The 15,820-nt window shown below is 39.6% G+C and overlaps 1 protein-coding gene across 2 annotated transcripts in view; it reads right to left on the minus strand.

The window, feature by feature from the left end:
- LOC120556047 (multidrug resistance-associated protein 9-like) overlaps nucleotides 1-15,820 on the minus strand; it is a 54,805-nt gene that overhangs the window by 1,885 nt on the left and 37,100 nt on the right. The window contains exons 15-27 of one of the 2 annotated variants that reach the window (XR_005638786.1): nucleotides 14,840-15,043; nucleotides 14,299-14,433; nucleotides 12,217-12,319; nucleotides 7,292-7,342; nucleotides 6,365-6,457; nucleotides 6,077-6,180; nucleotides 3,809-3,991; nucleotides 3,383-3,609; nucleotides 2,944-3,081; nucleotides 2,515-2,704; nucleotides 2,319-2,408; nucleotides 1,492-1,589; nucleotides 785-944 (exon numbers count right to left, since the gene is read on the minus strand). Coding sequence is in view for 1 of the 2 variants with exons in the window: in XM_039795401.1 (XP_039651335.1) it covers nucleotides 785-944; nucleotides 1,400-1,589; nucleotides 2,319-2,408; nucleotides 2,515-2,704; nucleotides 2,944-3,081; nucleotides 3,383-3,609; nucleotides 3,809-3,991; nucleotides 6,077-6,180; nucleotides 6,365-6,457; nucleotides 7,292-7,342; nucleotides 12,217-12,319; nucleotides 14,299-14,433; nucleotides 14,840-15,043 (1,868 nt within the window). In the remaining variant the exon portion in view is untranslated. Of the gene's footprint in view, nucleotides 1-784; nucleotides 945-1,399; nucleotides 1,590-2,318; nucleotides 2,409-2,514; nucleotides 2,705-2,943; nucleotides 3,082-3,382; nucleotides 3,610-3,808; nucleotides 3,992-6,076; nucleotides 6,181-6,364; nucleotides 6,458-7,291; nucleotides 7,343-12,216; nucleotides 12,320-14,298; nucleotides 14,434-14,839; nucleotides 15,044-15,820 lie in introns of both variants that reach the window. The other variant, XM_039795401.1, reaches the window with a different exon arrangement.

The following is a 15,820-nucleotide window of genomic DNA, read 5'->3' on the forward strand; positions in this document are numbered from 1 at the left end:
GTTTTTATGTAAACCATAGACTGTAAAAAGTATTGGACGAAGCTTCCGAGCCTGAAAAGTGAAGACAACGTGGAAGTTCCCTAAACCTTCATTCTACGTAATTTCCAGCAGGGGCCACTGTTTGCAAGAAGTCCGTTTCTATAGAAGTCTATGGGAAAATGATCCTACTTCTAACTTGACTGACTACTTCACTAAACATTATCATGAGTTTATTGCCTCAATCGCTACTTTCAAGTCCCCTTCAATACAGCATGATGTTCATTTAGTAAATTATGGTCCCATTTATTTTATCCTCCGATAAAGTGGGAGAAGCTTTAGGGGCGTGGCTACACAACAACCTGTCAATCAATATAGAGGCTTAGCAATATGTATCCATTGCAATAAGTACATTAAAATATCTATCAACTTGTTTTGGGTGTTGTCCATGTTTTCGTCTTAAACGTAATTCCCACTGTATGTTTTCACTTCATTAAAGTTAATTGGAACACTTATTATACACAATTGATAATCTGCAACTTTCCCCCTTAGCATTTATCTTAGCGCACCGCCATTGGAACCAATAACAACACTGGCTTGGCCACGTCATCCTCCCCAGCTCAACCCTCTTGTCAAAAATCGTCACATCCGGTTGCAAAAAACCAAGATGGTGGCGATCATATCGACTAACTGGAGGCTTTAAAACGGCCCACAAACCAATGGGCGATGCTACATGCTACGCCCATAGTTTTTACAGTTTATAGTGTAAACATAGAGCTCTGTGGAGTTAGGGGTTAGCTAGAGTTACCGGACTGTTCCAATAAATAGAACGGGATCCTGGGGGATGATAGACAATTTGCTGCGCAGATCCTGCAGACCAATGTCCATAATGTCCACACCATCTATCAGGATGGTTCCTGCTGCTGGCTCCACCAGCCTGAACAGAGCCACGCCTAAAGAGGACTTCCCTGCAGTCACAAAGCATAGAAGACCTTAGAATAGTAACCTTAATGCTTTACAGAGGTACATTTTCCCTCAGCACCCTATAGTCATAGCTTAACAAAACAACACCCTAATCCCAGTAAATTCTTTCATTTACACATTTAAAACCAAAGATGCTGCTGCAACACAGGGCTATCAACATGTGTATTAGATACATTGAGTAATATAGACTATAGGTTTTGTGATTTACTGTACGTATGTATGTTTACTATGTAATATGACATATTTAAATGTGATACAAATACAAATTGCGTGTGTTTAGACTGTTCAAGATTCCACTCTATGATAATTAGTAATAGTTTTTTCAATCAATCAATCATCTATATTTATCTTGACATTTTCTGAATTGCCTATTAAAACCAAACTTAAGCTGTATGAAATACAAAGTTATGATTAAAAAGAGCTGGAGTCAGTGTCCTACCAGAGCCTGTCCTTCCCACAATGCCCAGCTTCTCTCCAGCTTTGATGAGAAAATTGAGCCCATTCAGGACAATGGGTGTATTCTCTCTGTACCTCATCTTATAGTCCTGGAAGGTGATGGTTCCACTCTTTGGCCAGTCCTTTGGGACCTGAGCCTCCTTTATGTGTCTGGGAGCCTCAGGCTTACAATCCTGTACATAATCAGTAACAACAGATGTGTCATATGTTAATTTACTGCAAAGCGGAAGCACAAATTGCTTTAGCATTTGCCCTTCTTGAGTTTAAAGGACAGTTTCAAGAAGACCAGGACAGATGGATGGAGCCAAGCAACCTGTGTATCAGTGTTGTAGTACCCAAGATCAGTCTTGGTCTTGAGACCGGTCTCAAGACCACTTTTTGAAGTCTCGGAATCAACCGCAATTTTACTCTGTCTTGTCTCGGTCTCAGATAAAGAGGACTCTGTATGTTAATTTAAGACCAGTCAAGACCACAACTGGAGGGATATCACTGAACTGCCTGTGCATTGTCTAATTTTATGTGTTAACATCATTACTGTGGTTGGATGTAAAACAAAATTTGTAACTGTTGACCCCTTCTCCCAGCCCCCTTAACACACACTCCCAAGAAAGTGAATGAGGGAGACAGGAGAAGAAGCTCTGGCTGTCTGGGTGATGTCAGCCAAATCATCGGTAATAACATTTGGCTACCTAAACCATAAGGAGGTCTTTTGTTTTCTGTGGGTGTCTCTGGTCTTGATCTTCTTGACTCTGTCTCAACCTGCCTTGGTCTTGGTCTTGACATGGTCTCAAGCCCTCAAAGTCTCGATACACTCTGGTCTTGGTGATGGTCTCAGTTTGGGACGTCTTGACTACAACACTGCTGTCATTATTTTTTTACGGCAGAGAAGTCTAGAGACTGACCGTGATGTATTCCTGCAGCCGCTCCACCGAGTTGAATCTGGCCTCCACCTCCGTCGACTGCCTCACTACGTACTGAAGCATGCCTGTCAGCTGGACAACACATAAACAGTCTGTAACACACACATGTTGCAGTCGCTTGCAATGGAGCTTTACAAAAAATAAACCAAATGTTCATTATTTGCTGTCCAAATCATACCTGTGTGGTGTAGGATATGGCCAAGCCTTTCAAAGCCGGATTGATGAAGTCATTACTGCTGAGCACTACGAACAGAGACACCAACAAGGACATGGTCGCAGCCATGAAGTCCAGCCAGAAGGAGAGCCAACGTGTTCCAGAGTTAAACAGTAAAAAGTAGTTGGAGTTGATGTCATTCAGTGACTTGAACCTACAACATGATAAAGGACATGCAAGGGTTTGTGAACATTGCACTGCCTAAACACAACGATCTGTAAAACTGTGTTTATAATGCAGACCTGCAGCTGAGCCACTGCAGGTAAAACAACCTGCTGCTTTTGCACTACATGGATGGAAAGCAGAGCAGAACATTCTCAGCGAGCCTGAAATGTCAGCAAACAAAAAGCAAAAATATAGAGTATTTTATGTTAAGGAACTCTGGTATCTTACAGTTTAATGTGGCTATCTTCTAAGTTGTAGGCATGGATGGTGCTAAGGCCCTGCAGGGTAGAGGTGGTGAGAGAGATGCAGGGAGAGCGACTGATGTTCTCCATCTTCTTCATCTGACGGATACTCCTCTGGAATATACTGCAGATGAATCACAACTGATATTCAATATACCTCAAACATCTCTTGTATAATATAATATTATTTTTTATATAATATATAATTCAAATACTGTATATTTTATAGGCATTTTATGCTTTTATTTATACAGAAACAGTTAAGACGTGCTACAATTTCAATAAAAATCTAAATAATTGCAAATGACATGAATTCACTAAATGTATAATTAGCAGATACCATATTATGAATTGATATGATTGTTATTTCCAATAGTCCCTGTAGAAATCTATTTTCATCATATTAAGACTTAGTATCAACTCACAAGAGGATGAGGGTGAACAAAGCTCCCATAACAACCACAGCTACCAGCATGGCGGGGAAGACAGCCGAGATGATGATAATGGTGAAGGTGACCAGCAGGCTAAACTGAAAGAAAGGGTCCATGTTTTGGGGAAGCGCGATGTCCACCTCCTCTTGATCTTTGGAGAAGCGGTTGAGAATGCGGCCTGTTGGCGTTGTGTCAAAGAAACTCATGGGACTGGAGAAAATCTGAAAAAAGAAAACTATAGAGCTTCTACCAGGTCTGAAAGAAGTAATCCTTTTTAAACCTCAACAAAATTGTTATATGGTTCGACTTTTTTTAAACAGATTTTTGATATGATCATATTTAATTCACTCACGATGAGTAAACATGGTTGTCTATGTTTGATGGCATATAGATGGCTGGGGGTCAGCCATTCAACAGTACCTTCGTGAACATTGTGTCGTGGAGTTTACAGGATGCTTTCATGGTGACCCAAGTGAAGAAGAAGCATGTGATGATGGCAAGTGTAACTGTGACAACACCCATCACGCCATAAATAAGTTGGTAGAAGTGCAGGTCTGGGTTTTCTGAGATGTCGCCCTGGTTTGAAGTTGTCCCATTGGATGACTGGGAAAACACAGAGACCATATCAGAATCACAATCAAAATACTTCATTGATCCCCTCAGGGAAATGATTTAGTTACAGTTGCTCACAGTCACATTCAAGGTAAAATATGAGTAAGAAAAGAGCAAGTCAATAAGTATATACAGTAAATAAGTAACATATCTTCAATAAGACATTAATAAAAGTTTTAAGTATTTACAGACATAAATAAAATGTAGAAGTAAGTGAGATTAGGTTACAAGTCAGATTAAGTTAAAAAGATTGTTTCAATGGATCGCACAAATTCTATTGTAGTGCAATGTACAGTATGAAAACAAGTAGCAGCAGTGAATAAATAACACTTTTGTTCATGTAGCTGAACTATTGCAGGAATTATTGTACATAATTGTCCAAGAATATTGAGCTGTGGAGTGGGGATGCGTGCTGTGAGACCAGTTTTAAATGTTGTTAAAGGTGTTAAATGAGATGAGGACCACAGAGATCATTTATCAACACATTACATTTTATATCTACACAAATCATTTCTTATCCTATTGTGAATAGTGTGCAGATATGTGGAAATAACACATACTTCATCATAAAATACATCTGCTCATATACAATACATCTGACTAGTCAATACACTGTTGTGGATCACAGTATACGTAAGTCAATGTATAATGGCTGTTTAAAGAGACAATCTGTTTGTTGCAATATCCATTTGTGTGAGGTTACTATGAGAGTAAGTACCGGGTAATATAAACACATTAGAAACTCAAATGTCTGATTTAGATCCATGCTGGTTTATTGCGATAGAGAACAAAAAGAGGTTCTCTTCAGATATTTGCTATGAATAAACATCTCACACTGTTAAGGTCAGATTACACTATTAAGTGGCCTGCCAGCTGTGTTATTTGGGAATTTCATTGACTGGCTGTGTTGCAGAGGACTGGCAGGCAGAGGACAGTAATGGCCAATGTTCAGGGGAGGAGATGGCCATGTCTGTGCTTAGGGATGTAAAATGACTTCCTGTCTCCCTCTGCAGGAATCATTTGGATGGTGTATAACCTTTCATCACACAGGAGCCCAAGTCCATTCAACCATGTATATTCTCTTGATCTGACTGACCACCATTATTTCTTAGTTCTTAAGTTAACGTCAACAGTTTTAATAAAGATAATTTCTTCGCAGGTGGTCATCATCATGGGGGTCGTTGACTTTAGCTGTGTGAGCTGGCAATTAAATAAACTGAGTTTAGGTATAGTATAGAAAGAGTTTATATCTGTCCTGGCTGCCTTACAAAATGTCAAAATTAGTCCTCCTTTAATCCTCTTTTTCATGCATGTAAATAGTGCTATATTTGTTTTCTCACTCCATTCTCTCATTTCCTATATTGTATCGCATTCCTTTTTCTTATTTGTGCAATACTGGACACACACTATCCTCATTTTCATATAAGTGTTATATTTTATATAGGTCATCCCATCTTGTCTAAAATCTTATTGTGATTTTATATTTTATTTGACTCATGCTTTTGTTGCTGAGCTGACACATCAAATACATTTCATTGCACCGTTGACCCTTTGTTAACCTATATATGACAAATAAAACTTGAAACTAGTTTCAGTTTAGTTCTGTCTGTTTTCTAAAGGCACGCCACCTCCATCGCTGCCAACACAGACCAAACCGGTGTGGCTCAGCCGTAAACATAGACAGTAAAGTGGCGTGAGGAAAAAGAAACCAACGTCTTTGACCAACCACTAAAAGACTGGGTAACACAGAATGTGTGAAGAGAAGTATTTACTTCTGTCAGACTGTCAAAAACGTGCTTGTTGGAGCATATAAGAATCTGTATTGTTTTCAGCTGTGGGAAGTCACACACTCACTGAGAAAACATTCACATTTCAACTGTGAGAGAGAGAGAGAGAGAGAAAAAAAAAAAAAAAAAAAAAAAAAAAAAAAAAAAAAAAAGAGAAAGAGAGAGAGAGAGAGAGAGAGAGAGAGAGAAAAAAAAAAAAAAAAAAAAAAAAAAAAAAAAAAAAAAAAAAAAAAAAAAAAAAGAAAAAAAAAAAAAAAAAAAAAAAAAAAAAAAAAAAAAAAGTTCTCACCCCATCACCCTGCCCCAGCCAGAAGCTGAGCCACCAGTTGCTGAAGGCTGTGGAGCCAATCATCAGGAAGATGTTCAGGATGGCGAGGAAGCAGACGATGTAGCCTGCAGCAGCACATCCAACATCATCAACTGGGTTGTCCATGTGTGAATTGTGTATTGCACAGAATCATGCCAATGTGTGTGTGTGTGTGTGTGTGTGTGTGTGTGTGTGTGTGTGTGTGTGTGTGTGTGTGTGTGTGTGTGTGTGTGTGTGTGTGTGTGTGTGTGTGTGTGTGCTGTATCAGACCTCCAGCTGCTTTGCAGTATTGATGGTAGACTCTCCAGGAGATGGAACCTTCTGTGGTAGACTCCTGACTGACCAGCTGATCACTGACAGCAGCTTAAGAGGAAGGAAAGGATTTTGTAGAATCATAGCATGATCAAAGTGACTTTATTTTGCATCAGCTTGTGTCCTGACTGATTGGATATAAGGAATATTTAAAAAAAAAGAAGGTGTAACTGTACACTAGCTTCACTGAAGGTCTAAGCACTCAGACATTTGCTACATTCACAATAGTGTAAATGCAATATGTCTAGAATTCACACACACTACATAGGTATCATAATTACATTATATTTATACACACTCTAGGATGATAAAACAACCCATGGATTTTAAATATGCTGCACTCAATAATTCTCTAAATTCATATGCTTAAAAAAGAAATAGTATGTATGACATGTCGGAAGGCAAAAGTCTTTATAGCTCTTCCGAACAGCCACACTCAAAAACCATCGTAGAAAGGGCCATGACATGATAATTGTTGAAATATGGGAATAGCACCACACATAGTTTTCCAAAGCTGTGAAGCACCCTTTGTCTTTCAGGTTCCCACATTAAAATGGAACCATATAATGGTGTTTTTCCATCACATGGTACCTGCTTGACTCGCCTCGACTCTACTCGCCTTTCTTGTTTTTCCATTATGAAAAAACGTCACTAATCACTGTGTCATCATTGCTAGAGACAGACGGGGGTGTCCTGAACAAACCCGCCATTTTTAAATAGTTTAGCCAGTGGTGTTTTTTTAAGCTGTCATAAGTGCAGAGACTGAATAAGATAAGATAAGATCAGATAAACCTTTGTTGATTATATTGATATATTACATCTGAACTGGCTGACCCTGCACCAACATCAGAATTATGATTTAATGAGTGGACTTTGTAGACTCACATTTTTGGTCAGCTGTTGTCCCATCATCCTGTTCATCTGACATGTCAAATGCTGAAAGGAAGCACAGATGTGTGGGGAAATGTAAATAAAATGACAGAAGAAAGTTCTGTCATCTCCATACTGTGTAGACTGTAATAAAGACATAAATGCCCAAATAATGCAATAACAATAGTATACTGAGTATAGGACTGTTGCCTTATCTGCTGTTGTTTCACAAAGCTTTTACAAAGTTCATTGTCCTTTCTTAGGCCGGTTACACACTGGATGCGTGGCGCGAGCGTGTCAGCTGCGTGGCGTGTCCATTTATATTTCGGCTCCTATGTTAACAGGTTAGAGCTTACACCATGCCTGCTTGACATGCACGTCTCAGGCGCGGCTTGAGACACGCTGAAATCGTGTGCATGTTAGAAATAGAACCGACGCCTATTTTTTACGCGACGTGCAAGCGTGTTGAAAGCGTTTCCAGGCAAAATAGAATAGGAAAAGATGTTTATATGTCGTTTAGACATGAATACATATTAATAAATGACATGTTGATGTAAAGTTTCTAGGTTTTGATATAAATGTAATTTAAAAAAAAATCGATTTTCTAATATTGCACCTGTCAATACAGAACGAAATATTCTGTAGCCTATTTTGCCGTTAATACTGCCGACGTTGTCTTTGCTGTAATCAAATCAGTATATATTTATGTTTAACATGGTATTTCATTTTATCAATTGGAAACATACAGATAAGGCTAGCAGCAGCAGCACCACGTCAGACACGTTTCTGGTGTGTAAAGACATAGAAAAATCCACGCAGCTGACACGCAATAGAAACGCCACGCTCACGCCACGCAGCGACGCAGGCAGTGTGTAACCGGCCTTACGTCATCCGTAGACCCTTTGTTTCCGCGATGGACTGCTGACACTACCTTTTACCTCCTCCTGGTTATATATTAGCTCTTTTATAAGCTTATACTTTTCAAATTACATTTCCATCCACAGAGAATTGTGCCAAAAGTAAAGCAACATGTTGGATCTATCCTACAATATTCCAACACTGCGTTCTGACTGGTTCTGCTCTGTACACTGCTTTTAGGCATCCATTACGATTGAATGTGTGTCTTAATACTAAACTCTGTATTGAAATCTAGCCTTGTTTTCATTTATTTTAAAGGGGTGATAGAATGCAAAACCGATTTTACCCTGTCATAGTTGAATAACGACAGTTCGGTGGGTAAATAGGACATACATAGAAGCTCAAAATCCCATTGACACCCCTTTACTATGAAAATCTAATATTTTGAAACTGCCGCTGAAAACAGGCGAATCTCAACAAAGCTAGTTGCTTGCGTAAGCATCTCAAAATCCGGAACCTTTGTCACAGCCGTGGGTGTTTTAAGAGAACAGTCACGCCCCAACATTTACATAGGCTACACAACTGACCTGAGATCAGGTAGTCTTCTGAATCTGGGTCACGCAGATCTCTGCTATTCCATTACAAAATTCACTTCTGAAACTTTTATGCAAGAAATCAACCATATAAAGCTCAAATATGGGCCGCTTTACGAAAAAGGATGGCTAATTGCAAATTTTCCGCCTTTTTGGACGGTGTTTTTTTTTGCGCCTGCCTGGGTTGCTACATCGCCACCCTGACCGCAGTGTCAGCAAGCTTGTTACGCCTGCAATCTTTTACCGGAGCCCGCAGGTTCCAGTTAATCTTATAATGGGTATGTGTGTTGAGTTATTTAAACAAACAATCGGGGAAATAAACGCCTCTTGTCCGCGAGTCTCATTGATAGAGCCGCGGTGAGATGGAGTCCATCAATGAGAGCTAGCTAGCCTCCTCCTAACTCTGACATTCACAAAAATACATTCAATTGAAATCCAAAATCGGACAAGTGTTAGCTTAGCTTTTTAAGACCTTGAGGAACCTGTAATATTCATGCCGTGACCAAATTCAAACTGTAAATATACTTTAGTTATGCGAAAGTGAGCAAGCTGCGATATTTCCCCATTGTAATGAATGGGACATATAGTTAGCAGCTGCAGGGCTCTCAAGTGTCACGCATTGAGCGTGACAGTCACTCATTTCGGTCTTTTGTCACGCACTCCCGCCACACATTGTATTTCTCACAAAGAAAAACTATTTATAATAAATTGAATATACCGCAGCGCCCAAAATGTCTCTGCCGGCGCCGCTCTCACTATGGAACCGGCAGGAATCAAGCGCGTCTCCCCTGGAGTTCTTAGTCGAGCCTGCCACTTATCAGCCAATCAAAAAAAAGAAAGGGGCTACACAATAGCCAATCAGAAAATAGCATTATTGTATCTGGGTAAGATTTAACGCAACAACCAATGGAAAAAAAGCAAAGAGCAGCGTACAGCCACTTCCCTAAACGTTCGCTCATTCAGAGACCAGAGACCCAAACGGGGCTCTGTGTCCGTCAGATGGTCTGAGATCTACCGTATCAGCAGAGCAATCACGTAATGCACAGCAGACTATGGTGCAGGTAGATTATTTTCTGAAATATATTGACTATTATAACTTTATTTTTCTCAAAATATCACGACTCCTCCAAAACTCAGATAACACAGATATATTTTGAATGTGCACAAAGTTTTGGACATGAGCAGAAATCTTGCTCAAACAAATCTGAAATATTATAGTCCAGGTGTTTATTAATTCATTAAAATGAATGAATTTATCATTGATGTGAATAATTGTCATATGCACATTTGAGGAGTTTAGGCTACTTCCTCAACAAAAGATGGAAAAGAAAAGGGAAGAGTAAATGATGCTAGGCTGTGCAGTGTGCTGACTCAGATATAATTAGAAAAGCTGATCTACAGGAGAATAAATAAATGAAAACAATACAGAATGCCTGAGAGCCTTACTGCAATATATTCCATTATGTTTTTATATTTGGATTATAATCTATGTGTACCTTTTTACATAAAGATTTCCAGCATCAATTAATTCAGAAAAAGGTATAAATAGGTGCATACAAATTCACCAGAATGCAGTAAATGAAGAGTTTACTGCTCAAATGTTCTGGGGGAGGACCCCAGAAAATTGTGTCAAATCTTTTCTTGTGTAAATCTGAGCAATTATTAATAATAACATAAAAAAATAATAATAATAATATTATTAATGAAACACCCCTATTTTTTTTTGGGGAGATGTCACTCTTGCCTGTCTTCAAAACTTGCAGCTGCTCGTCCTACAAAGACGCCTTGCGTTCATAAAAATGCCTTAAAATCAAATCGGACACAACGGTTAGCTTTATAAGACATTGGGGAATGATGTTATATAAGTGGCGTGACGAAATTCAAACCGTAAATATATTAGAGTTATGCCGGCAGCTGGCCGCGGAGCCCCGTAGTGCAGTATCCACAAAGGGTGACTTTGCGCTGGGTATGGAGCCCAGCAGGCTGCTGCTTTCTCGTCAGACTGTGTGGAGCTCCAAAAGTCCGACACGTCTTACCAAATTTGCAATTAGCCATCAAATTTTGTAAAACGGCCCATATTTCAGCTTTATATAGTTGATTTCTCGCTTAAAAAAGTCTCAGAAGTGAATTTGGTAATGAAACATTGCAGTGTCTGGAATATGAGATTCTGTCGGTTCTCTAATGTATGTGTATTGGGGATTCGCTCAACCAATCAGCGCGCATCTCTAATATGTGCGTATGGCAAGTCGCTCAACCAATTAGCGCGCAGTTCATCTAAATATTCATGACCATACCATATTTGGAAGAAAAGCTCTTGTTACAAATAGGGCCAAAACACAGGGATGCATAAGGGCCAATAAAATATCAACCAGGCCATTTTCAGCCCAACCAATGTTACATACCCCATTAGGAGACCATAAGGAACAGTGTGAAATACCCTATATAATCATTCTATCACCCCTTTAAAGCTATAGTGTGCAGCTATTTTATATTAATGAACGTCCGTTACATTAAGCTATTGGCAAATGAGTTGATACAAAGCTAGTTAAGCCCATCAGCTCCACAAAACTCTCTCTGTATTTCTCAGTATGGCTATGTTTACAAAATGGTGTAGTCCGGTGACTTTCAGGCACAGAAGCGATAAAAAGGATAACAGCCGTATTCAACTTTGGAGATGAAGAGGACGGCTGCAACAGGTGAAGGCAAGGCTGAAAACCCAAAGAAGCGCCCAAGAAATGTTTCTGTCAGTGATTGTATTGCTTAGAAAAAAACCTACACGTTCTAGCCTGGTTGACACCAGACCCTTCTCAGTTGTAACTGAGAGTGGGTCTGGGGAAGGTTCATTCACAGCCCATTTCCAAAGGGGCGTCACCAACGGACGCCGCTCAATTGCCTCTGGCCGTAATTGGATAGACCTAAAAGCAATCAGAGCGACGTGCTTTAATGTCGCTGCGCTATCGTCATTGTGTAAGGCCCGCCTCAACGGTTGTGATTGGTGCCTCGATTTGGAAATGGGTTTGAATGGGCTCTTGGCCAGACAGACTTGCAGAGGAAATCTCAAATTTACCGGAAGTTTGTCAGGGTTTCCCCAGGCTATACACGTTCAGCAGATGGACTAAAATCCAAAAAAGAAAGTGACCAACGGTGAAGACAAACACGGATAACCATTGGTGGGGCTTTTCCTAGTTGGAGTGCTAAAAAAAGAAAAGGGACCGAGGTCAGACACTGAGATGTCGCCTTCCTGCTATTGAACAGATTAGTAATGGGTTTTGTAACGTATTAGGAGTAGGAATTATTGCTATTTCATTTACTCAACCTAAATGATGTGCTATTGTCGACAGTTTTGTCATTTCAAATTCCTCATTGGGCAACAGAAACTCTGCACTATAGCTTTAAGATTTCTTCTGATGAATTGCGGCATTAGAAATTAGCCCATATAATCTATTTTAGATCATTACACTAACAAACATCTTTTTCTGGTTTCCATACCTGGGTTCACTAAACCGCCGTCTGTGCTTTCTCTTAGCCCAACATCCTTCAGCTGGGCAGTGTGTTTGGGTGACACTTCCTCCTCCTCCTCCTCATTCTGAGTCTGTAAACACCAAGCAAAAACACAGTCATAGTAAGCAGGGACATCACAGACATTTGGGGGACAGGGGCTCATGTGAAAAAGGGCAAATAATTAATAAATTAAACAAGTTAAATATATATACTCAGATATACGCAGATTTCTACAAAATTATGAGTTCACTAGGTGTATCACAAGAGCAGGCTACAGCAAAGGAAACTGTTTTCTATGCTACTAGTTCATATATTTAGAATAACTGACTGCACCAAGGAGAGGGACATAGCTTCACTAATAAACTTAGCACAAAAAGTAAGGAAATTTGTATTTGGTAGATTATTTCTCTGTGGTAACAATGTTTTTTGGCAATAAATCTTATACCGTTGGAAAGCCTGTTTAGTTCCCTTTCAAATGTTGCCCCATTTGTAAGGAACATGCACTTGTAGGATGAGCATCAGAGCTGAGTATGTGGGTTACGCTCATGAAAAATTTGCCAAATCTTCTCTGCCAATGCCAAACAGCTTATTCTGCAATTGACTTGTTTGGTGTTTGGTGGATTGGATGATTGAAGTCTGAAGTAACAAGACGTATTGGCAATTTAACAATTTATTCATTTCACAAACAGGAACCTCAGTAGCGTGTGGATGAACCATACACAGCCAAGACAGCCTGGCACCTCCTCCTCATGCTGGTCACCAGCCTGGTCACACACTGCTGTGGGATGGCATCCCATTCTTCAACCAGCATTTGTCGCAAGTCAGCCAACGTGGTTGTGTTGGTCACTCTGGCACGAACAGCACCAAGCTGATCTCCCACAAGTGTTGAATGGGGTTGAGGTCAGGACTGCTGGCAGGCCATCGATTCTCTCCACTCCCACATCCTGGAGGTAGTCTCTGATAAACCCCGCCCTGTGGGGGCGAGCATTGTCATCTTGGAGGATAGAGTTCGGTCCCAGACTGTGGAGATATGCGTGCTGTTCGTGCCAGGGAACTAAACAGGCTTTCCAACGGTATAAGATTTATTGCCAAAAAGCATTGTTACCACAGAGAAATATTCTACCAAACACAAATTTCCTTACTTTTTCTGCTATGTTTAATTTTTTTATTTTGCACATGGCAATAAATCATTTTTATTCTTTTGGCATTATTGTAATAAATAACACCTCAAAATCAAAACAAATATTCACACTAAACTAAAAAGGGCTGTTGCTGCTATTGTGTTCATTTTACAGCAAAAAACACTGCAAAAATAATGAAAAAACACTGTTATTATTAGATTAAGAGCCTACAATTACTGTGTAATGCAGGACACTTTTTCATGTTGTGGTAAATTTTGGGATTTTGGTCTATTTTGCTTCCATGTCTTCTTTTACTCTAATGGAAAGAAAACTTCCAAAAAACACATTTAGATGTTTGTTTTAGGCCTGTTTGCATATATAGATTTATTTTAAATTAACACAACAAGCTATTCTGCGTATTTCAACATAACATTTCAGGGGAAAAGACTCTTGACCTCATTAACTGGGAAAGTTCTGTGCGGATATGTTTTATTTATTTTGTTTATCCTATTCACCTGCAGTGCCTTGTCATATTTATGCAAATTAGCACATTTAATAATAGTTAATGACTAACTTGCACATCAATGTGGAGATTGTTTTATTCAATAAATATATTTCTTTGACAGCCCTTTTTCTCAAGGAAGAAAAAGTGCATGTGCTCAAGCCACCTTTGATGTCTATGTGTGCACGTGACTGCTTTTATGTCTGGACAAATTCAGTCACTTTGACCTTAAAGTAGAGGAACCGTTATCTTGAGCCCATTAAGAAGACATGAAGTTCTTGCCTTCTATAAACCTCTGACATCTCAATATCTGATTTACAGCTTACATGTAGCTTACAGTGAGCTAGTAAAATAATAAATAACTGGGGAAACGGGTAAAACAATAAGCAAAGACACATAATAGCAGAGCTAAAAGTACATCTGAGTTTTGTACTGCAGCTTTTTTACTTGGGACTGTTCCATCTGGTAGTTGCTGATGAGCTGAGCGTAGCGTCCGTTGGCTTTCATCAGGGCCCGGTGGTTCCCAGCCTCCAGCACCTCGCCATCCTCCAGAACTAAAATGTCATCACAGTACTCCAGATACTGGCAAACACAAGCGAGGACAACCATGTCAACAAAACCATCCCAGCACCGTGGCCGGAGGGCTCACCAACACAGTCTAAACAGCACGTGTAAATATACTGTACATTCACGGCATTTGGTTTACAATACTGCTCACAATTCATGATGAAGGAAATACTACTGGTAGCTAACAGACACCACTTCCTGGTGTGTGATTTACTTTTACTTTGGGGTTTACCACAATAGGATGCTATAGATGCTATAGATCTTCTAATGTAAAATGATTTTTAAATCTGTTAATGTTAAAACTTAGACAGAATGTACTATAAGTATAAACAAGTGTGCACATTTGAATGAGAAATGTCATGCTTAATAATAGGCTATTTAGGATTTATTATCTGCTAAAGAATGAAGTCCATTTTCCCACCTGGAGCTGGTGTGTAATCAGTATGACAGATTTTCCCTGGAGCTCCTTCTTAATGCATTCTTCAAAAATGTGTTTCCCCACATGGGCATCGACAGCAGATAGTGGATCGTCAAAAAGGAAGATGTCCTTCTTGGAGTAGACCGCTCTGGCCAGGCTGATCCTCTGCTTCTGCCCCCCTGACAGATTCAGCCCTCGCTCTCCAATCTGCCAACACAACAGCACAGCAGAAAGCTACTAAGAACACTGGCAACAGGCTCTGGTACATCACAAAATCACCGTTTACTCATTTACAACAATGTAGAATAAATCAAGATAGAAACACACTTTGCCAAAAAAGATGGCATAAGTGCATAAAGAAACTGACGGTGAAGACAACAAAGTACTCCCAGTTTCAAATAAACTCAGAAACACCAGTCAGACTCAGACTTAATCCCAAATTGAGTTGCAAATTGGATTATGCCAAATTCAAACTGCCTAAATAAATAGGCCTGGTATTCAACTTGTAATAAAGTTATGACTCAGATGTGATCAATACGATTTTGGTTATGCAATACTACTTTTTTGCAAACGTTCTGCACTTTGCACAGTACATGATAGTTTTGTCTCCCTGAACATCTAGTTGTATTTTCACTTTCATGGAAGAGTGGCAGGAGGAGTAAAGTCAAATCATTGGCAGAGGTAAACATTTCACATAAGTGTTCGAACTATACCGTGGCCTTCGGGGAGCCGACTTTTTTTCCATTGCACTTGCAACTTACAATGACTTACAAAGATACATAACAGCTACAAGTGTATGCACTACAGGATTTACCCTATTATACTTTATCAACAGGAGTAGATCGGTCAAACAGCAAACCCCCCCCCAAAAAATATTTTAAAAAAAAAAATTGGGTTTTTCTTTGAGAGGCCCCCCCCAAAAAAATTTTTAAAAAAAGCATCAGGCTGTCTTTGAGATTTCACATGAACAACGGTGAAAGTTAC

The sequence above is a fragment of the Perca fluviatilis genome, chromosome 3 (assembly GCF_010015445.1).
Source record: "Perca fluviatilis chromosome 3, GENO_Pfluv_1.0, whole genome shotgun sequence".
NCBI lineage: Eukaryota > Metazoa > Chordata > Actinopteri > Perciformes > Percidae > Perca > Perca fluviatilis.